Genomic DNA, 24,484 nt, shown 5'->3' on the forward strand with positions numbered 1-24,484 from the left:
TACATTAACAACAAAGCACAAATGGAAGATACTATGGGTAGTTTGGTGGTACTTTTTTCTGATACTGCTTATAAAAGCAGTATTTTAACAGTACTCCTTAACGGTTCAAAACTAAATAAGAAGAACAATAAGAATTAACATCGCTAGAAAAAAATCAAATGCAGGAATTTTTGCTTTGAAATTAATTTTACTGTGCAGTATTTGCAGTTTTATGTAAGAAAACAGAGTACTTTTACTACCATTGAAAACACCAACATTCAGTTACAAGAAAAGGTGAAAAACCAAGAGAGTTTGCCTGCAGCCCTCAAATTACTAAATCCCCCTGCTGTGAGTGATCTGAAACTGAATCTGACCATTACAGACTAAATTTATGAGCACACCCATAGCTGAATAATCCAGAACCTTCAAGCAAACCTGAAAATTCAACATTATGGAAAATGCAATTGCTCATCCTTTTCTCAGTCAGAAACCTGAGTGTGGTAATGTATCAGTCTTTCACACCGACAACGAAAATCCAATACGCACATTTGTATTGTACGTGTTGAGCGGACACTTCATTGAGCTACAGTGGAAAGAAAGGTTTTTAAAAATAAGTTCTACTTGAGGTAGATTTTTGGACTGCTCATGACTTTATACATACACACATGGACAAAATTGTTGGTACCCCTCGGTTAATGAAAGAAAAACCCACAATGGTCACAGAAATAATTCGAATCTGACAAAAGTAATAATAAACAAAAATTCTATGAAAATTAACCAATGAAAATCAGACCTTGTTTTTGAACCATGGTTCAACAGAATTATTTTCAAAAATAAACTCATAAAACAGGCCTGGACAAAAATGATGGTACCCCTAGAAAAGACTGAAAATAATGTGACCATAGGGACATGTTCAATCAAGGTGTGTCCTCTAATTAGCATCACAGGTGTCTACAAACTTGTAATCAGTCAGTCGGCCTATTTATAGGGTTACAAGTAGTCACTGTGCTGTTTGGTGACATGGTGTGTGCCACACTAAACATGGACCAGAGGAAGCGAAGGAGAGAGTTGTCTCAGGAGATGAAGAAAAAAATTATAGACAAGCATGTTAAAGGTAAAGGCTATAAGACCATCTCCAAGCAGCTCTATGTTTTGTGACTACAGTTGCACATATTATTCAGAAATCTAAGATCCATGGGACTGTAGCCAAACTCCTTGGACGTGGCCACAGGAGGAAAATTGATGACAAATGGAAGAGACGGATAATACGAATGGTAACAAAAGATCCCAGAACAACCTCTAAAGACATTAAAGGTAAACTCCAAGGTCAAGGTACATCAGTGTCAGATCGCACCATCTGTTGTTTTTTGAGCCAAAGTGGACAGACGAGACAAAACTGGAACTTTTTGGCAAGGCACATCAGCTCTATGTTCACAGACGCAAAAATGAAGCATATCAAGAAAAGAACACTGTCCCTACTGTGAAACATGGATGAGGCTCTGTTATGTTCTGGGGCTGCTTTGCTGCATCTGGCACAGGGTGTCTTGAATCTGTGCAGGGTACAATGAAATCTCATGACTATCAAGGTATTCTAGAGAGAAATGTGCTGCCCAGTGTCAGAAAGCTTGGTCTCAGTCGCAGGTCATGGGTCTTGTAACAGGATAAAGACCCAAAACACACAGCTAAAAACAGCCAAGAATGGCTAAGAGGAAAACATTGGATTATTCTCAAGTGGCCTTCTATGAGCCCTGATCTAAATCCTATTGAAAATCTGTGGAAGGAGCTGAAACATGCCGTCTGGAGAAGGCACCCTTCAAACCTGAGACAACTGGAGCAGTCTGCTCGTGAGGAGTGGGCCAAAATTACTGCTGAGGTGCAGAAATCTCAATGACAGTTACAGAAATTGTTTGATTGCAGTGATTGCCTCAAAAGGTTGTGCAACAAAATATTTAGTTAAGGGCACCATCATTTTTGTCAAGGCGTGTTTCATGAGTTTATTTTTTAAAATAATTTTGCTAAATCACGGTTCAAAAGCAATGTCTGATTTTCATTGGTTAATTTTCATAGAATTTTTGTTTATTATAACTTTTGTCAGATTCAAATTATTTCTGTGACCATTGTGGGTTTTTCTTTGATTAATCGAGGGGTACCAACAATTTTGTCCACGTGTGTAAATACAGTTGTAATAATTCTGTACAACAGTTAAAAAATATGCAAGAATATTTTCAAAACACGTAGCTGTGAACAAAAGTTTGCATACAGTTGTAAAGACAATGTGTATCATGGCAGTCTTGAGTTTCCAATGACTCCTATACCTATGAATTTTATTACGAAGAATCACCGAAACCCGCGTCTTTGTCACAATAAAAATAATTTAGAATTTTGGTTCTTTTGTAGATTTATTACAAGTCTTCTGGAAATGTGACAAAAAATCTATTTGGTCAAAAGTCATCATACAGCAACGCTAATATGGAAAAAAATCAGACTCATCAGATTTTTAATTTCAAAAGCTGAGCTGAATTTCTAAGTTTGAATTTTTTGCATCGAAATTATGTACGTGATTTTTTTATGCCTGAATTTAGCTCATCAAAATTTTAAAAACTAATTAAAAACGCAATGTGTTCAAAATTCGACGTCAAAAAATTCACTGCACATCCGGGGACTTAGGCGTAAATAATCGATCCTGGCCTAAATCGAACCAATGGCCAGCAAATCAAGTGACGCTCCTCTGTTCATGTGACACCGACTGTTGACGGCACAGGACCGTGGTCGGCCATGGCAACCAGCGGTGATGGCGGCACTTCGGTAAGTGTATTAAACCCTTTATTTGCATTCTATGTCGTTTGTTTTTGGGAGACTCAATAACCAGTAATGCATGACATGTTTCTTAAGAACAGGATTTTTTGGATAATATTCGCGAGGAGCTTTTAACAACATGCCGTTGGTTACAGTTTTGCGAGCGCGGCTAAAGTTGTGCGAATGTTATAAGTAAGTTTATTGTACAGTGAGAGCACAGAGGCACTGAATCTGAGTTTATGTTAAAGTTTGACTGAGCAAAACAGTAATAAGGCCACATTGACAACACATTCAGCAGCTGGGTAGTTCTGGAAACCAGAGGACTAAAGGTACAACTGCATCAGAGCTACTATACACCATATTGACATAAACTAATCCGGTAATTAGGGTCTGAGCACCAAAGGTGCAAAGACCCTGTTGAAACCCATGGATTTATTATTATATTTTTTTCTGTCGCATTTACAATTGCAAATTTGGCAGCCGAAACACACCCAAAATGTGTGAAACATCAGATTAAAAGTCCATTTTGTGTACTTGTTGATGAAAAACGCTTTATAAAAGACACCTTAATGATGTTGCCTTTTAATTGTTTAATTAGTCGTGTGAGAAGTTGAGTGTAAGTCAATTTTTTATATGAAGCTAAAATATTTTTTTAAGTAATTTTAAAATTTTCCAGGAATGAACGGCTGTAGAGAGACCTGTGGGTAGCGGTAACGAGCACCTACTATGATGTTCTCCACTATCTTGAAGAAGAGGGATTCCTCAGCATTGTCAACATGGCACACCTATTTTGTTTCCACTAAGTGTTCCTGCCACGCCTGCAGGATGACCTTGATACTTTTCACAGTATCATGGTCATCCAATAAGAACGTAAAGCCACATGACATCTAACCAGCTGTGGGTTAGATCCGGCCTGAGGGAAAGGGATGAATGTTAATTTCAAAGATGGCGGCGGAGGGAGGAGGGAAGGAGATGAACGAAATTAAAACTCAGTTCACCACTCGGGAAGGTGTCTACAAACTCCTCACTCACTCCGAATACAACCGTCCCAACAGGGTGCCTTTCAACTCGCAAGGCTCCAACCCCGTCAAGGTCTCCTTCGTGAACGTCAACGACCAGTCGGGCAACGGCGACAGGATCTGTTTCAATGTGGGCCGTGAGCTCTACTTCTACATCTACAAAGGCGTTAGAAAGGCTGCGGACTTGAGCAAGCCCATAGACAAGTGCATTTGGGTGATGTGTACCAGAAAACACAGAGGTACATGCAAATATGTGATTTTAATGAAAACATTGATTCTTGTGTTTTATCGATTATATTAGAAGGCAAGAAAACCTATCATTTAAAAGTGTTTTTCTATCCAGATAAATAATACTGCATTAAATTCACAATTTTGTCCCTGATATTGAATGGGAAAATAGTGGATTTCCACATGATGACCACTCAAGCACCATTGTTCCAGACACAGAATGTCCACTGACTGAAGACAGATGGCAGCTTTAAGAGGTGCAGTTAACCCGGGAACTGAATCTCAGTCCTTCAGCTGTGACATTTTTAGTGCTACTGTTCAGTTTTGTGAACAGTTTCTTTCTTTGTGGAAAAAACGGTCAAAGAATCAGAAGCACTTCACTGTAAGACAACTTCTGACTACAAAAATCTACAGTAAGAAGTCAAAGGACATCTTTCCTCACCAAAAGAGTCTTCCTTACTGGAGCCAGTGAGAACTAGGACATTGCTGCATAATTGCTACTGAGAAATAGTTACAAGCAAGAACATCAGTATTATTTTCAGACAAGTTATAGCCTGTGTTACAAACACCTGAAAGACAAATGTCAAGAATGCAACAATGGTCCATTTATGTTGTAATCATATATTGAGGTTTTTCAACAGTGTAATTCCATTTCAAATCATTAGGGGCCATCTCCAACTGGCTTGAAACTTTTTTCTTATAAACTATGGATATTTAGTTGTGTGAAACATTAGCTTAATATGTCAAATACTTTCTTAGAATTTTTTGAGTGGACTGTAGACCCAGTTTCAGTAGTGTTTTTTTCTCACATTGAAATTTGAGGTGGTTTGAATGCCAAAATCTCAGAAACTATCATGATAAAAGCCTGAAATTTTCCACTTATTTTCTATTATCACAAAAATAAAGTTATCACTTAAATCTTGTTCACATAAACATATCAGATTGCTATTAAATATATGTCAAGGCATGAAAATCTGCCATTAGAAAAATCTCAATATCAAAATAGATATAGGTCTAAATAGACCTATATATTTGGTCATGGTTATTTTAATTTGAGAATTCTGTTCTACTTGGATAAGACTATTAACCAATACTTTTGTTACTGTGGTACAACTTGTCAAACCTGCTCAGTTCTAATCATTTTTTCCCCCCATTTTTTGACCAAATTTTCATAATAGAAGGAATAAACATGGTGTGTGTCACTGTGACACACAGCTACATGTGGTTCGGAAAATAGGGCAAGTTGACTTTTGCATTCAATTTTTTTTTTTTTTTTTTGGGGGGGGGGGATTGAGCTCAGAAATGGGACTTTTACTGGGACTGTTACAACAGCTTCTAATTCATTGCAGATTCATTTTTTAGTGATTCTTGGTTGACTCTTAACCATCCTGACTAATTTTCTCTAAGCAGGTGACAGCTTGTGCTTTCTTCCTGATCATGGCAATGACACAAATGTACCATGCATTTTACTTACAAATAAATTTGCACTGATTATTGTTGGATCTGTAGCAGCTTTAAAATGGCTCCAGGGGATCTCAAGTCAATGATTAGATTTTTCAGATGTTTGCTGAGCTCCTCAAACTTTCCCACTTTAATAATTGTGGCTGAGTTTGGTTAATGTACCAAATGGGCCCTATTAGAAATGGCTCAGAGGAGTCACCTGCTGTAGTAATAATAATCACTCACAAGAAGTTAATAGGCCAGACCACCAAGAAAACACAGCTTTCTACATCACCAAATCAGATAATTCAAGTTGCTATATATACATATATATATATATATATATGTATGTATATATATATATATATATATATATATATATATATATATATATATATATATATATATATATATATATATATATATATATATATATATATATATATATATGACCCAGTAGATTTTGCCATATTTCCAGAAGAACTATAATGAATTTATGAAAGCCCTAAATTGTAAGATAGTTTTCTTGACAAAGACACGTGCTTCACTGATTCCATCACAGAAAATTAAGAGTTATATGAGTTACTGGAAATTCAAGACAGTTATGATACGCATGATATGTGTGTATGTAAACTTTTACTCATGATTGCATGTAAATATCTTTTTCTGAATCTCAAATGGCCCAATCCCCCATCAGAATTCCAGCAGAATGTCAGAAAACTTAAAGTGATGCCTACTGAACAGAGGAAGTGCAATCCTGTGCTAAACTGTTCTCAAAACAAAAGGTGGCTACTTTAAATAATTTTAAACTCAAACATTTTTCTTTGTTGGCTATATAATCCCATGAAAGGTATTCCACATTTGTATATCTTCATAGAAACAAATGGGGGAAAAAAATGAATGAATGAGTAGGTGTGTACAAATTTTTGATTAATGCCAATGACAATGATCTCATCAATGGAAATAAAACCAATTCATTATAACAGGAACAAGAATTATTTGGAGGTACAAATTATCTTTTTTTGCAATCTTAATGGATTTTACCTGAACTCAAAGCATTTAATCAAAAGCAATAACTTGAAAGCATGTAATCCCAGTGAGCTTTGTCCAAGTCTAACTGATATTAAACATGCAGGCTACATGTGTTACAATGGCTTTTGTGTGTTTTTCTTTTGAAAATAAATACCAATAAATACGGCATACTCTAGTGAAGGCATCAAGATATGAAAAATAGATGCTGCCAAACCTTAATATATCCTGTGTAACACAACAACTGCATTTCCACGCGCAAGTTCAGAGAAAAGACAAACATACCTGGAGAAGCCCTTCCCACAGACAGAGCAGATGTAAGGCTTGTGAACTCCACCATCATGGGAGCGGACATGGTATGTCATGCGATCCTTCCTCTTGAACCTCTGTTGGCAGATGGGACACTCAAACGGCTTTTCATCAGAGTGTGACAGCTTGTGGCGGTTGAGATGGTACACATCTCTGAAGGCCTTACCGCACATGTCACAGCCATGATTCTTTTTCACCTGCTTGGGGGGCTTCTTGGGGATGGTCTGCTGCTGTTGGTGTTGCAATGGGGTCATGATGCTAGTGCCTGTGGATGTTGATGTCGTGGCTGTAGTCAGGATACCAGCTACAGTAGTAATGTATGAAGGATTTCCACTATTTTCACGTGGTACAGTAGATATAAGCGGCACCATGGTAGGGGCTGTTTGTGTCTTCTTAGGCCGTGAAACCATCTTAATGCCAGTGTGACAAGACTCATGTCGTCGCAAGTGGTAGCTGTCCCGGAAAGCCTTGTTGCAGTAGCCACAGATGAAGGGTGTTTTTGATTTTGCCTCCTTTTTGACCACAGCAACTGGTGGCCCTCCACTATTTCCTCCCCCATTCCCACTGGTGACATTGTCTTTGAGAAGCTCTGCAGCAGTGACAGGTGGTTTCTGGTCCAAGGGGATAGGGAGCACTGGTTTCTGATCAGGTGGCTCTGACCCAGAATTGAGCAATGGCAATAGGCTGTTTCCACCTACTTGGTGCTGGTGATGTAGGGCCTCATTGGCCTGCTGTAATGACAAAGATGGTGGCATGTAAAATGATGTTATTACACACCCTCATATTAAAAAAGAAAGATTGGACCAATAGAGTTGGAAAGATTAAGTGTGCGCCCTTAAAAGTCAAAGACTGATCATCAGGACAGGAGGAATACTACTTTTAAGAGATACTCTCTTCTGAGACTGGGGAATAAACTACAACAAAATGTATGCAAGTTCAGTTGCATAAACAAGCTCGATGCGTGCTCCCTACTTGCCTCCTATACAGCAGATCATATTATTGATAACAGTCTATCATTAAACAAGTAGTTTGTCAGTTGCACTATCAGCATGTGAGACAGGAGCAGAGGCGTGTCAACTCGCCAGTATGTCTGTTGTTATTGTTTTTAAAGTCTAACTGAGATTAAAACACTGCTATGTGGAAACTGAACGGAAACTGAACGAAAATTGTTCAGACCAAGGGTGGGGGTTAGGGATGAGTACAAAACCCCTGTATCAAACGAGCAACAGAGCTAAATTTTACCTGACAACCAATAAGCACGGACATTAACAGTCCTGCTGTTGGTATTTCAGAAATTAAGAGGAATATTATGCTGCACAATCAGTCTTCATCTATGATGCATTTTCACTTTCGAAATTCAGAGGAGGGCTTTGTGTCTGCAGGGCAGAGCAGCTCTGTTACACATCTGCAGCTTGATGTAGTCCACAGAGATTCTGAAGTAAATGTTCAAAAGTGCAATTACGCAGACAATGTTCGTTGCTCCAAGTATAACAAGTCATTTGCATGTAAGAGGAGAAACATGAGCGATCTGTTACACATTGTATGACACAGACAGGTGAAGAAATGCAGTTTGAAAGATTAGCTTGAAAGTTTATCGCTGAAACCCTAAACTAAGCCTAAGCTTTTAATTATGGCATTACACCTACATCATAGGTATAATGCTGGACAATTTTATCAAATGCAATGCATAAGGTTTTATTTTGGGAGCAAAACCTGTCCATGGTGCTCTGACATTACCATCACCATGACATGACAGGTTCCAGTTTGTGCATGTCAACAATGACTCTTCTGAGCATACTAGGGTTAATCATGGCGTTCCTCAGGGTTCTGTCTTAGGACCAATACTGTTCACATTATACATGCTTCCCTTAGGCAACATTATTAGGAAGCACTGTATTAATTTCCATTGTTATGCTGACGACACTCAATTGTATTTATCTATGAAGCCAAATGAAACTAACCAGCTAGCTAGACTGCAAGTTTGTCTTAAGGACATAAAGACCAGGATGACCTATACTTTCTTACTACTAAATTCAGACAAGACTGAAGTCATTGTATTTGGCCCCAAACATCTTAGAGAATTGCTTTCAAAGCATATAGTTACTCTGGATGGCATTACATTGGCCTCCAGTACTACTGTGAGGAACCTCGGTGTTATCTTTGACCAGGACATGTCCTTTAACTCGCACATAAAACAAATCTGTAGGACTTCCTTTTTCCACCTGAGAAATATTGTGAAAATCAGGAACATCCTGTCTCAGAGTGATGCAGAAAAACTAGTCCATGCATTTGTTACTTCTAGGCTTGACTACTGTAATTCCTTATTATCAGGTTGTCCCAATAGCTCTCTGAAATATCTACAGCTGATCCAAAACGCTGCAGCCAGAGTACTGACGGGAGTTAGCAAGAGAGATCATATTTCTCCTATATTGGTTTCTCTTCATTGGCTTCCTGTTAAATCTAGAATAGAATTCAAAATCCTTCTTCTGACATATAAAGCTCTTAACAACCAATCTCCATCATATCTTAAAGACCTGATAGTACCATATTATCCTAGCAGAACTCTTCGCTCTCAGACTGCAGGCTTACTTGTTGTTCCTAGAATCTCTAAAAGTAGAATGGGAGGCAGAGCCTTCAGTTATCAGGCACCTCTCCTGTGGAACCAGCTCCCAGTTTGGGTTCGGGAGGCGGACACCCTCTCTATTTTTAAGACCAGGCTTAAAACCTTCCTTTTCGACAAAGCTTATAGTTAGGGCTGACTGGGTGATCCTGACGGGGTGAGCTGGTGTTTTCATTTGCAAAACTGACTTCCCCTCTTGACGTCCCTTTAGTTTGCCCCTAGTTATGCTGCTATAGGCCTAGACTGCTGGGGAACCTCTCTTGATGCACTGAGCCCTTCTCTAACTACCTATGTATTTACTATATATACCATTATTACATTACATTCACTCTGTTTCTTTCTGTGTCCTTTCTCCAAGTTTCCCTGGTCCCAGAGCTGGATGCTGGATGCTTCAGATGTGTGGCTGTGTTTTATGGTCCTTGTGTCCCACCCCCCCACCTCTCTATCTCTACCCCTCTATCTGTATCCCTCTATCTCTACCTCTACCCCTCTATCTCTACCTTTCTACCTCTTCTGTCCCTCTCAACCCGCCCGGCCAGCAGGCAGCTGGGTCCCCCCACATTAGAGCCGGGTTCTGCTCGAGGTTTTTTTCCCTGTTAAAAGGGTGTTTTCCTTGCCACTGTCGCCTTTTGGCTTGCTCTGGAGGTCAGGCATATGGGTTCTGTAAAGCGTCTCGAGACAATTTGACTGTAATTGGCGCTATATAAATAAAATTGAATTGAATTGAATTGAATTGAATTGAAATTGAATTAGTATTTACAAAAACCTGCTGTAAATAATGATGTTGTTTGACATGTCAGTGACCGCATTTTAGAATATACTAGTGATTTGTTCAAAATAATGCAGTTGTAGAGCTCACAAATGTTAACTGATAAACAGCAGCACCTACGAGAAATTAAAGCAATCTTAAATCTTTCTTTATCATGATGTTTATCAAATGCAAGCAAGAAAAATACCATGAAAGTACCACATCAATAAGAAGTACTAAGATAAGATAATCCTTTACTGCTCCCCACGCCAGGGGAAATTCACATTGGTAAGAGTAATACGATCGTTTGTACAAATCTTTATGATAATTATCCCAAGCAGGACTACAACAAACTTACTGATCATCCTAACTGCTTCTACCCTTTGGAGTACGCAAAATGCTACCAGACATGACACACATTTCAAGAAACATCCCACATGTAATCCATTACGGAGACGTACTCACCAACAATACCATATGACAAACATCCAAATGGTACAAGGACATAACCCATGCAGTTGCTACTGAATTGATAAGAATATGCTGCTATTGAAATGAAACACTCTTTCCTACACTTTTCATTTATATCACCCAGTCCTAACTTGTGTAACTTAATAGGATGAAGTGCTTAAAATTAAAAAAAACAAAACTCTCCTACCCATTATGAAAAACGGGTGATTTAAAAGTTATCGATGATTCTCGAATATATTGACAGATGTAAAACATTTAAGCTATATCACCCAGCCCCATGCTCTCCACACACACATACAAAACAATACATACTATTTTACAAATATAATGAAGGCCAACTTCAGACTGTGTAATGTGTAGCTCCAGAACACGAGGAAATGTAAATACTGAAATTAACGATTGGAAATACCTTTGCAGTGAGGAACGGGGAATATCTGTATGTGGCCAATACAAAAAGAATATAATCTGCCAAATTTATACAACAAAAGCAAAATTGTGAAGGACATAATGTAAATTTTTTTTAGACTGATGAGATTTGCTTTCTAATTAGAGCTGGACCCAAACATCCGAATATTCAGTTGTTACGGTGGTATCCGAATATTTGAGATCCGAATAGTCAAATGACCCCTGTCATTTGAAATGCAACACACCACTACCAGAATGCAATGCGGGGCATTTCATGAAGACAATGAAGGAAAGCGTTAGAGAGATCCTGTGGATACATACCATAAGAGCAAGCAACCGAAACTGTGGCACGTCCCATTGTGCCAGCGTAGGGCTTCAGACTGCGACCAAGGTGGTCGCATATGTGCCTCTTTTTCTGAGCGTGCAAGTTAAGAATTCAAGTGGTCTTATTCGGGTGAGAAAATGATGATCATTAAGCTGTTTTGGTGTCACTCTAACCATTGTGGGTAGCGACTACGTTAACCACAGTAGTGGAAAGTACAACTTTTATTTCTTCCATGGCTCTGTAGTCTTCCCTGCCTGATGTATAAAACAAGCTAGTTGAGCTGTTGTGTGGAGAGGAGGCAGAGAGGGGGAGGTCCGAAACAGAAACAACTGATGATCAGAGAGCAGGTGCAGGCAGGAAGATATTAAACCAGTGCAGGAAAAAATAATACATTCAATTACAATGACTAACGTAGTGGTAGGGCTGCAAAATTAAATGAATATTTTTAACAATCATGATTTGGGCCTTCCACTATCATATGAACACAATCAACTGCGGTATGTACATTTAAAACGCATTCTGCTGATTTAAAAAAAAAAAAACTTGTCTCATAAAAACAGCACATGTAGTTAAAAATCACTGGGTTTCATCTTGCTTAACAAAACCTTATTTTAATCTTTTCAAAGTAGTATCTGCTCACATACCTGTTTGAGAGTACTGAAGCCACCTTGCAGCGTCTACCACAACCTGCACCAGTGCTACCAGTTTAAAAAGTTAGTCTAGAGCTGCAATGCATGCCTCACAGCATATTAAAAATGCTCAGGCTTGTTGGCAACATGAACACAGTTGTCTCTTTCCAGCTGACCAACTTGTCAGATTTGGTTTGATGCAACCATTTACTGAAAATTACATTCAAGTGTAAGGGTCAGCATTTTGACACAATAGAGGCGATTCTGCACACTTGTGCATACATATGCTACACAACAGGAGCTTCAGAGAGTGTTCCTAAGCAACCAATGTATCATTGCAAAATAAAATTACTTCAAAGGGGATAGAGGCCAAATTTAACTCATGTATGTTTGTGTATATATATACACACACACACACACACACACACACACACACACACACACACACACACACACACACACACACACACACACACACACACACACACACACACACACACACACACACAGTGTCTAAGCAGTCATAGTTTCAACATTCAATACGCATTAAGGGATATCAACTTCTCTATTACCACAACGTTTAAGAGTTTAGGTTATACTCTCTATGTGGTTATTCGGGCTACTGACCAGACAACCTTTTGTTTGTTGATGTCCACGTATTGGGCCACAAAGCTGTGATATTCAGAGCTCCACTTCCCTCTTCTGCTTTAAAACTTCATTCCATCATGCATCACATGGTCTGACATGTTTGCCTCTACAACGGAATTCAGCAAAGTTTTTCTGGGTGATCTTTTCCCGTTACGTCTCCCCAGAATTCAGATGAATTGTTCACTGTCTCTCCAGTCTTTTTTTGTAATTTAAACTTTATTTTTCCAAGGAGACTGTTTTTACACAATAGGAAAATTATTACTTAAATAGTGATAGAATTGTGTACTAATTTTATTTTTATATATATATATATATATATATATATATATATATATATATATATATACTGCATCATTATATCAAAACAAAGCACAAATTCACACATTTACAAAGTAGATAGCAATATTATAAACAGCAACAGTTGAGATGATAGGAGCCTACCAACAGAGTCAATAAAATGACAATACTGTTTTCAAAGACCATAGATCAAAAACAAAGCAGGTTATCACCTCTTTTTGTGAGGTACGTGTCTCATTTTTCCCAGACAGGAACGCATTTGTCCTTTTGTAGTCTTAAACTGAAAGTCATACATTCTGTACACTGGATATGTCATTGTGGCTGCCCATTAGTTGACAGTAGGATGTTCCCTACAGAGCCATTGCCTTGTTACAGCCTTTCTACTCACTGCCATAAAGATTTTTAGGAGGTACCTTGTCACTTTTGGATAAGTTTGTCATAATAATATGACATCCAAGCGAATTCAATATGGTAACACAGGACTTGTCAGACAGTTTCATGAACACTGTCCTAGAACAGTTTAAGAATAGAGCATACCCAGAATATGTGGGTGGTCTACTTCACAATGGCCACATCCTCTCCAGCATCTGGATTGAGTACCAGTCTGTTTGGACTTTTGTTGTGGAGTTACAGAATATCTAATACAGTTTTTCCATGAGAATCCCTCCATGTACGAGAAGCTGCAGTTGTGATTTGTGTATTAATGATGTGTGTCCATTTTTCAGGGGCAATCACAATCCACCATTCTTTTTCCCATTTTGCCTTTACATAATTTGAGTGGCTTCTTATGTCAACTATATACCTGTATGTTCTCCAATAATCTTTTCATCCCTCCACTAGGTTTTGGCAACTGCAAATTTTTGTATCTGACTCTAAGAGCTTTACCGTTCCAGATGGACTGATAAATCACCTTGTCCCATTCTCTAAACTGATTGTCTGGGATATGAATGGGTAAGGACTGAAACAAGTAAAGCACTCTGGGTAAAATATTTGTTTTTGTCATCATTATTCTGATACTAAGTTCCAGGGACAGAAAGGCCCACCTATCAAGGTCCTCTTTTATATACAGTCAGGTCCATAAATATTTGAAAATTGACACAATTTTCAGCATTTCAGCTCTGTACACCACAACGGATTTGAAATGTAACAATCCAGATTTGCTTCAAGTGCAGACTTTCAGCTTTAATTTGAGGGTATTTAGGTGGAGGAATTTCAACACATTTTATATGTGCCCTCCACCTTTTGAAGGGACCAAAAGTAATTGGACAAACTAACATAATCATGAATCAAATTGTGATTTCTAATATATGGTTGCAAATCCTTATGACAGTCTGAAGTCTGGAACCTATAGACATCACCAGATGCTGGGTTTGGTCCCTGATGATGCTCTGCCAGGCCTCTACGGCTGCCGTCTTCAGTTCCTCCTTGTTCTTGGTGCATTTTCCCTTCAGTTTTGTCTTCAGCAAGTGAAATGCAGCTCAGCTGGATTCAGGTGAGGTGATTGACTTGGCCGCTGCAGAACATTCCATTTCTTTGCCTTAAAAAAAACTCTTTGGTTGCTTTCACAGCTGCTTTGTGTCACTGTGAAGCACCGTCCAATGAGTTCTGAAGCATCTGGCTCAATATGAGAAAATAATAGTTTCCGAAACACTTCAAAATTAATTTGCCTGCTTTTGTCATCAGTCACATCATCAATAAATATAACAGAACTAGTTCCATTGGCAGCCATACACGCCCATGCCATTACACTACCACCACCATGCTTCACAGATTAGCAGGTATGCCTTGGATCTTGAACAGTTCCTTTCCCTCTCCAAACTCTTCTCTTCCCATCATTCTGGTACAAGTTGATCTTTGTCTCATCTGTCCACAGGATGTTGTTCAAGAACTGCACAGGCTCTTGTAGACAATTCTTGGCAAACTCTAATCTGGCCCTCCTGTCTTTGAGGCTCACCAATGGTTTACATCTTGTGGTGAACCCTCTGTATTCGCTCTGCTGAAGTCTTCTCTTAATTGTTGACTTTGGCACAGATACCCCTACCTCATGGAGAGTGCTCTTGATCTGGCCAGCTGTTGTGAGGGGTTTTTCTTGACCAGGGGAAGGATCCTTCTGTCATTCACCAGTTGTTTTCTGTGGTCTTCCAAGTCTTTTGATGTTGTTGAGCTCACCAGTGCATTCTTTCTTTCTGATTGTTTCATTTCAAATCCATTGTGGTGGTGTACAGACAAAATGCAGAAAATTGTGTCAATGTCCAAATATTTATGGACCTGACTGTATGTATTACTATGCAAATCCTTTTCAGGATATGTCCTTTGTGAATGTTACACTAAATATTTAAAAGAACCAGAATCTCAGTTAAAGTTATACTCTTTTTAAGATCTGGTGATGGAGTAAAATTAAACACAAAAGCCTTCATCTTACCAATATTAAGAGCATAGCCTGACAAGGTTCCATATGTCTGTAACAAATCCATTTAGCTAGGAGGTCCAGACTTGGGTTCTTGAGGCTGACCAAAACGTCATACGTACGAAGGCATATTTTGTACTCCATTATGATACCTTCTAGACCTAGGTTTTGCCTAATGGTGGCTAGATAAATATGTTAAAGAGCACTAGGTTTCAGGACACTGACGGGTCTATACACTCTGAATTCTCTTAAGTCCTTACCTTCTTTTGGAATTACTGAGACAGTGGCCTCCCTCCAAGATGGGGAAATATCTCCCTCCTTCAAAGTGTAATTGAAACTCTTGTAATAATGGTATTAGTTCCTCCCTGAGTGATGCGTCAGTCCCAGGAGACATGCAGGACTTGAGGGAGGAGATAACCTTATCAATTTTTCCACAAGGTATTAAATTTGTCATTTTGAATTTTACACAGAGAGGGCTGGTCCAACTGGCTTAGGAATTCTTCAGGTTTGCATGCCTCAAATGTTGTAGGTTCAGTGTCCAAAGCCTGGTAAAATTTCTCAAATGCTTTTTGTATCCCTTCTAATTTTTATGTTACCTTTTTAGTATTAGGATCTTTAATTTTATAGACTGTATTGTGCGTTTGCTTTTTTCTCAGCCCCCAGGCTAATATCTTAGAGGCTTTAGAGCCTGCCTCATAATGTATGTTTAAGTTTTTCTCCACTTTGTCACATCTTGTGATTATGCTTTTAGTTCATTCTTGATTTTTTCATTGAAGCCAGGGTTATTTAGCATACTAATATTTAATCTCCATGTTGTTGTTTTCTATCCACTATTTCAGTGTAATTTTAAGTGGACGGGGAAGTGATCTGATATGTCTCAATGACTTTTTCACATTCTTTTAACCTATGGCTCTTTGACTTACGCATAAATAAATAGTCAATCCTTGAATAGGCATAATGTCGATTTGACAAAAATGTATAATTGGTTTTGAAAGTCTCTCCAGACATTTATCAAACCAAGATCCTTGACTTTAAACTATCGTTCAATGTTAGTGGTTTTCCTTTTTTTGATTTGTCACGCCCAGTTTTGGACTTGAAATCATGTTAAAGTTGCGTGTGCCAATCAAAACTTCAGCAGTTTTAAATGCAATTATTTAGAATATTTCTGAAGGTACACACTGTTGCTACCTGGACACACATAGACACTTAGCTAAATCACCTCTTTATCATCTTCACCATAATGATCCTACCCTCTTTATCTTTGGTTTCTGGCAGAAGCTCAGAAGGACAGATAGACCCCTTCTGAATCCTGTTTTAAAGTTGACTAGTACCGTATTTTCGCGACCATAAGGCGCACTTAAAAGTCTTAAATTTTCTCCAAAATGGACGGAGCGCCTTATAATGCGGTGCGCCTTACGTGTGCACCGAGTTCCAAAATCTGTAAATGTTGTTGTGTGACTTTGATGAGCGCTCCGCTTGACTGATTGAGAGCGGAGTCATCGTTAAGGCCAATCAAAAGGGCTGGATGGACGAGAGAAAATGAAAGAGTGGCTGAGTGAGGTGTACGTAAAGAGACCAGATGGTTTTTTCCACACGTCACCGTCCCCGTTGATCTGTGACTCCATGCGCGTCCATCTCACAGCCGCTGTGAAAAACCAAGTGCAGCAAATGAACTCGGAGCTTGCTATCATTCCGGGAGGCTTGACGAAGGAACTCCAACCGCTGGACATCGGTGTAAACAGGGCGTTCAAAGTGAAGTTGCGAACGGCGTGGGAGCGATGGATGACAGATGGCGAACACAGTTTTACTAAGACTGGGAGGCAGCGCCGGGCGAGTTACGCCACAATTTGTGAATGGATTGCGGATGCTAGGGCTAATGTGTCTGCTTGCACTGTTGTTCGAGCTCTCGCAAAAGCCGGCATCATTTATGAGGAGCCGCACGGCAACAAGACTGACTCTGACAATGACGAGCGGGAACCTGGCGTGTTCGATGGAGAACTAGCCCAGCTGTTCATTTCGGATACAGAAGATGAGGACTTTGATGGATTTGTGAATGAGGATTGATCAAAAAACAATGTGAAAACATTGCTAAATACTTCAATAAAGTACAACTGAACTCAGTTTTGCTTCCGCTGCCTTTTTTAAAACACACGCTAGCATGCATGTTTTAAGCTAGCATACCGGTATGTTTTACCATGCCCGCGCTCTATAATCCGGTGCGCCTTATGTATGTGTTAAATACAGAAATAGCACCCGTAACTGAGACTGCACCTTTTCATACGGTGCGCCTTATGGTCACGAAAATACGGTAAGCGTGTTTAAAACCCATTTTCTTTATCTTTCACACTCTTAGCTTGTTAAGTGAGTTTCTTGCCAGAATATAATTTGTGCCTTCTCTCTGTGTACCTTAGATAGCATTTTATTCCTCTTGATGGCTCTAGTCAAACCATTAACATTAAGAATGATAACCTTACATTCCTTGTTATGCATGTGTTAACCTGACTTCTCTCAAACATGCTCACAATCCAAAAACAATGAACAATTTCTATGAACAATGAGCACAAAACAGCTGCAACAGTGAAAAAGGTCAGTAAATAAAAACTGGGATTCCATCAAAGAGGCTGTCTGTGGGCCTCTTGTATAAGGGGTCGTTCCAGCCACGGGGTGGTGGGGCCCTTTAGGTTGTTTGTGTGGGTGGCTGTTATTCAAATTCTGTAGGCTGACTACCTTGTTCCTAAATTAAAATACGCCAGAGTTAATCAGTAAAATTCCTCTGAATCCTAGCAGTGTTCAAACAATGTTAACAGTTTGGGTTAAAGATGGAAATACAATAAGGAAGGATTCGGATACCTTTGTCATATGATGCAGCTTACTATCACTGCCGTTTCAGGTAAACAAATAAAAAAAATTAATTGACAGGCCTTGTCTGTTTTGGCTAGTCGGCTGAACCAACAAGCTTGTCTCGGATCCTTTGCTGATATTCACCTCCGACTCTGTGCTGGTTGCTCTTCACCTTTTCCCAGCAGGGGTTCGTTGGCAGTGCTTCTTTCCATCTGCCCTTGCGGGTCGGTGGTATCAGAAGGCCTCTTGCTCGTAGATCCTTGGCAGTTTGGTCTGCACTCTTATACGTGACTGTTCCTGACACCAGGAAAACATGCATTTTAGTCATTGGTGTTTGGACTCTTATTGTGTCTTCATTCAGCACTTCTTTGATTGATATGTACTCCCTCCTTTTTTCCATCACACCTGCTGTGCAGTCCTCTAGCACCCTTATTCTGTCCAGGATGATTTTTTTCCTTCACGCCGTGCACATTGTCTTCTCCTTGGTGATGTATTTCAGAAACCTCACTACCGTCCATCTCGGAGGAGCAGTCTCAGCAGGTTTAGGTTCAGCTGCCCTGTGTGCATGTTCAATGTTGAGTTTGTTCAAGCTGGTACACTCACCCAGTTCAAGGTTTACAAAGTTCTCCATGAAGCGAACCACTGAGGTTCCCTTAGCTCCTTCTTTGATACCAAGCATCTGAATATTATTGTGACGTGTGTATATGGGGATTTTCTGTATCTGGGTTAAAACTCCTGTATCTCCACACCAAATGTTTCCACCTCTCCGATGCGCTGCTTGGCTTTGCTGAGTCTCTGTAAAGTAGCCTCTATTTTCCCTGCAGTTTCCTCCAACTTCTGGTGGATGTCTGTTCTCATCTTGACAAACTGTTTTGTAATATCCTCTTGGAAGATGATCTGGTGCTCTTACTGTTTGGAAATAATATTGTGTAATCCAGACATGGCTTTGGCCATGGTTACGTTTACGGTGTTACGAATGGAGGCTCACGTGACCGTTTCTGCTAGCATAGCCTGGTCGCTACAGCCTGCATCTTCTTCATGGTGGTTCAGTCAGGAGCTGAAACTTTAGATTGCCATCTTCATTGTCGTGCCACTGGAAGTTGCCATCTCTCTATTCTTGACCGTATTGCCCAACTCAATATTAGACAAGTAGGTCCAACAGCCTTCCCTCACTAAATGATCACACTTGAAACAAAAATGTTGAAAACTACAACAGAAATGGAAACAAGGAACGCAACTACCCAAAATACTTTTAAGAAATATACGAAATGCTACCAGAAAGCAGTAAATGATGAAAGATAAGGATATTTTTCAGAGATAATATTTTAAAAAGTTTTAATCCAAATGTTTTATTTAGTGAATTAAATACCACCCTATATGCTCAACCATGTACAGATCTTGCACCAGACAACGACATGGCAGAGAAATATCTACTTAAGTTACTGGAAAAATAAAGACCATTCCGTCTCAAATTGCAACTAAATCAAAATGCCAACCAACCTTCATTAGTAATACTTCCTGACTCCCTCTGTGTTAAACCATCAACAATTTAGCCCTGCTCAAAATAATATCTCAAACTAAATCTTCTACCAGTGATGGAGATATTTTCCCAAATATGATTTTTAAAGACAAGTAAATATAGCTGAGCTTTGGTTTTAAGCTTCGTGTATGATGATTTTGTCAGACTACTTTCTGTTTATGAAAACAACAATTCACCAGTATGGAAATTGCCTATGAAGGGAAGGGTTAAGATGTGTTCTCAGTGAGTCACGTCAGTGACTATTTAATACTTGTTCCATTCTCTGACAACAGAAATAAAAGAATATGCAATACTGTACTCTCATTTCAAAACTAAGTTTTACAATGCAGTTTCCAACTTGTATAGCCTGATCTTAGCACAAACCACCTCAGCAAATCTCTACAAAGTTCTGTAGATAAAAAAAGAGAAATGACTGGAACAGAATGCAGCCAACAGCAGTTTAAAAAAAACTGTACAGAAGACATCTTAAGTCTGCAGCTGCTGGCAGGCATTGTCCAATTGGTCATGGCTGATCCCCAGTGGAATAGGATGAACAGAGAGAGGGAGGGCAAGGGGGAATATATCAGCTACAGAGAATGCAGAGATTCACATTGTAACCAGAAGCTTTGCAACAGGTCAGCCTAGTGATGTGGTGATTGAGACAGCCTTGTTCCTTTCTGTACTCACTACTGGGCAGGGTTAAAGACCTGACCCATGGCTTTTCAGGTTCAGCCAAGCATCCCAACTCGGTCAGTCAGGAGGGGGGCGAAGGAGCTGAGGGGGCCAGGATTCCCAGCGCTGCTTTATTCAGTGTTCTTCTATGAACAACAAAATCCAAGCACTGATGGCCTTTGGTTTTGGAGAGGAGCAGGAGGACTAGAAGAAGGAGGAGGGGTGGGGCCACGCTGTGTGTTTTAGTGTGGTGGAGAAAGATGGGGGCCTTCACAGTTTGTCGACTCGCTTTTATACCTGCCACACTATGGCAATTCTCAGACTACAATCACTATTGCAAATAGCATTTTTCTTAGTGTATGGAAGTCTGACACAGTCAACTGTGCTCTGTCTTTCACAGCAAATACAGGGAAAGCAGCTTTTGATGATTTGTAAAGGTGATGTTACTTCTAAGATGCTTCTAAGTGCTGAAAGAGTTAGGGGAATGGAAAATAACAAACACAAATTAAAGCCTCAAGTAGCATTAATCGGGTCCTCGCATTCTTGCTGGTCAGCTAATTCAAGCATGTCCACCAGCTGGCACTATGACTGTAAATGTATAGCGGCCTATGGATGTGATGAGGGCTGGACTCCAATCACATATGTAAAGTTTGATGCAAACTGGAGCGTGTACAGGCTGGTTAGACAGCACTTCCTTCCATTTTTATCGCTGTAGTTGACATGTACTGGCTGTAGTAAATGTTTGATTGTTTCCAGCAGGCACTCGAGCCATTTTACACGTGTGTGCAATTCCCCTAAAATATAAAATTTTTCGTCAGCCCTGACATATGTGCCAATTTTCACGTGGATTTTTAGGCCTTCTAAATTCAGATTGTTTTGCCCGCCAAAAAAGTATATTAAGAAGAATTTCTTGCATTCCAAGAGGGTTCTCGCACTGTTGGTGCTTGGACCCTAATGAAACTAAGACATTGCATTTGTAGCTGATGGCTTTGAATTCACCATAGCAGTCCCCTTTGACAGAATACTATGTCTACAAATCTGAATTACACTGTCAGATACTGTCTTGTTAGACTACCAGCTCATTAAATGTATTATCACATGAACTGGACCTGAAATAATAAGTCTATTAGTTTTCTACACGCCAGCTCCAGGTATTCTGGCCGAGCCTGCCATGAAACCAAGCTGTCACAACACAAATGCTAACCACTAACAGCTGCATCTTCGTAACAGTGGAGGAAAGCAGCAGCCTACACATGGCAAGCCTTGCCACATAAGTACCACAAATGCAGTGGCAACTGAAACTTCATGAAATTACAGTCATGGGAGTCTACAGGCCTGTGTTTTGTAGTCAGATTAACAGTCTGAAGAGTGAAAACAGAATTTCAATTTCAGTTTAAAATATACTTTCACTTTCTGCATTACCATATAATAACATATTCTTGATTTTTAATAGACAGTAATATGAAGACTTGAAGCAACAAGAAACTTCACTGGTTAAGTATGTACAAACATGTGGCAATCTGGTTATTAAAAGGTTTGTTGACAGAGTTTTTTTCAGAAATAGCAATGCAAGTGATATTTTTACCCCACTAAAACCTATCAACACATAGAAACAGAAGATGCATATATTCTTTAAATATTAGCCTATTAAGAGCAGTTATGTCTGTTGTAATCCTTAACCATATCTGAAACCAAGGTCAGGCTCAAGACTGTATATAAATCAACTTCAGGAAAGAAATAACCTACAATTTCTGAACAGCACAACCCTAATCACACAGCTTGACATTCTTCCATGTTAAGCCACCACTGAAGTTAATCTATGTGGGATGTTTTGTACAATTCACTGGATGAATTCAAGAATTTCAATTATTACACAGAAACATAATGAACATTCAGCCTAATAGTTAAAATTCTTGAATTATTCTAAAGAATTCTGGAATGATTGTAGAAAAGTTAAGTGACTCTGGTGCCTGAAGTTACACTTCTGGGGAGGTGCACATCAGGCTATGGTTCAGCTATGCTTTAATCAGAGTTTAATGAGGATTTCATTATTTTGGATCTTATAAAATGTAAAGAGATTGAATCAAGTTTTCAAGAACAGTACACAATATTGTACAGCCAAAGGACCTGACATAATCTACTAATATACTATAATAAAGATGGCATACTCTCTGTTAATATTACTGTTTCCAATTAAAGTAAATTCACAACTATTATCATTTTATTTTCTTACACATCAGGAAGCAGGTAATGCTATTTTTACCATTAGATGTTTCTGGGAAATTCAACGACTTTCAAACAAGTTTACATTCAGTGCTAGAAATAAATTGCTACATTTGTACAATACTATGCAATTCATTAATTAACTAAATTGGAGGCAAATTTCTCAATCAGTGACAGAACAAGAGACGCACTTGGACTGCCCAAACGCCTTATATGTAGCAAGTTACACTCTATTGTCAATATGCAATTAAACAGTTTGTAAAGTTTTCAGTCACACAAGCAGCTGGCCTATGTCAGAGGCAGTATTTCTACCAAAACGCCATTAAAGCAAATGGTGACTAAAGTAAGATGTACTTGACGTTACGGAATTTTTATTTACTTTAAGTCGTTTGACCCTGCCCATAGTTTAGTAGATCAACACTTCACCACCGCTTTGTATTCCTGAAATACTTTACACAGCTTTTGCAGACACATTGCAATGCCGGGCCATATCTGTAACATTTCACTTAACGTTTGTTTACAGGATGCAGTCAAACTGATGTGTGCCTGCTCGTGATTTTGAAAACAAATTGCCGATGCTATATTATGCTTTGCAAAACAAAAGATCACATTTAGTTTTCAAATTAAATTATAGCAAGCGTAAAGGAGTGTCGGGTCCACAGTAAATGACGATTCGCCTAATTTCTATTCTTGTTTGCTATCTGCAGCTACAAATCTGTGGTACATGAGGAAAGTTTTTTGCATCTGTGTGATTTAATTGCTTCTGTCCGCGTGCTAGGTACCGTCCTATTTACAATGTTAGCAACTTCACGTTAACGGGCAGGTAAATGGGTTAAAATCTCTGCAGCTGCTTTGATTCACACAATGTTGAGTCTGGAACTCACGATAAAGCACTGCTTACCTGTTACTGTTATCTGCACTGCGGCGATGATTGCTGTGGCGCGGACGAGAAAAGTAACTAGTTAGCTAACCTGTTAGCCAATTAGCTTACCATAGCATACCTATATGTAACAGCAAAAGCTCGACTTGCTAGCTAACTTGCTAGCGCGCGCGCAGCAACAACGATGGAACCAAAAATCAGCTTCCCTGCAACTTATCGTGCCAACTGATACAAATCCATAATTGTGATGTAAAACAGAGTTCAGACCATTTAAACTACTCCAAGATAGTGGCTCTGTGGAGTCTCTGTAGATCGGTAGACTCGACAGAGCCGGCGGTCTTGGTCTCGGGTTCGATAAAGCAGCTTAGCAGTTTGCTACAGGAACCCACATAGCGAAGCTACCTAGCAAGCTATTGCTAACACCTTTGTTTTGCTTGGCCAACTCTGATTCGTTTCATAAAGTGATATATAGGATTTGAGGAAAAATGGCAACACTGTTTTGAAAACGCTTAAGCAATTTCCCAGACTACTGCTATGTAGTGCCACTTACTTGGAATAAAAACGTACTCCAGCTCGGTTCCATTGCAACACTTAAACGCTAAAATCTGCAGGAAGCCTACAAGGAATCTACAACAAAGCAGCTAAACATGGCAGCGACAACTTCCTGTAACCCCCAGGGCTGAACCAAGTCCAGCGGACACTTATTTTGAATAGTTAAGCATTCTATCTCTCTATCTCTCTCTCTCTCTCTCTCTCTCTCTCTATCTATCTATCTATCTATCTATCTATCTATCTATCTATCTATCTATCTATCTATCTATCTATCTATCTATCTATCTATATATATATGCATATATATATATATATATATACACACACACACACACACATATATATATATATATATATATATATATATATATATATATATATATATAATGTGTATAGACATGTAATATATGAATGGGATATGCTGATTCACTTTATTTCAAGGAGATG

General features: G+C 39.1%; 2 protein-coding genes across 5 annotated transcripts in view; one reads left to right on the plus strand and one right to left on the minus strand.

Moving 5' to 3' along the window:
• Positions 1-24,169, minus strand: part of LOC111565870 (vascular endothelial zinc finger 1-like) — a 41,339-nt gene extending 17,170 nt beyond the window's left edge. For all 4 annotated transcript variants that reach the window (XM_023266166.3, XM_055012132.1, XM_023266165.3 and 1 more), the window contains exons 1-2: positions 24,036-24,169; positions 6,777-7,531 (exon numbers count right to left, since the gene is read on the minus strand). In XM_023266166.3, coding sequence (XP_023121934.1) covers positions 6,777-7,531; positions 24,036-24,068 — 788 coding nt within the window. In that variant the 5' untranslated portion in view covers positions 24,069-24,169. The remainder of the gene's footprint in view (positions 1-6,776; positions 7,532-24,035) is intronic.
• LOC111565866 (WD repeat-containing protein 20-like) lies at positions 3,690-4,145 on the plus strand. Its single transcript, XM_035946395.2, has 2 exons — positions 3,690-4,033; positions 4,138-4,145. The coding sequence occupies exons 1-2, from the start codon at positions 3,706-3,708 to the stop codon at positions 4,143-4,145; spliced, it is 336 nt and encodes a 111-aa protein (XP_035802288.1). The 5' UTR covers positions 3,690-3,705.
• Positions 24,170-24,484: the final 315 nt, after the last annotated feature.

Source organism: Amphiprion ocellaris, chromosome 7 (assembly GCF_022539595.1).
Source record: "Amphiprion ocellaris isolate individual 3 ecotype Okinawa chromosome 7, ASM2253959v1, whole genome shotgun sequence".
Classification (NCBI taxonomy): domain Eukaryota; kingdom Metazoa; phylum Chordata; class Actinopteri; family Pomacentridae; genus Amphiprion; species Amphiprion ocellaris.

Excerpts from the sequence above, each read along its gene's own strand:
- LOC111565866 (XM_035946395.2), top strand. The coding sequence starts at position 3,706 with ATGTTAATTTCAAAGATGGCGGCGGAGGGAGGAGGGAAGGAGATGAAC.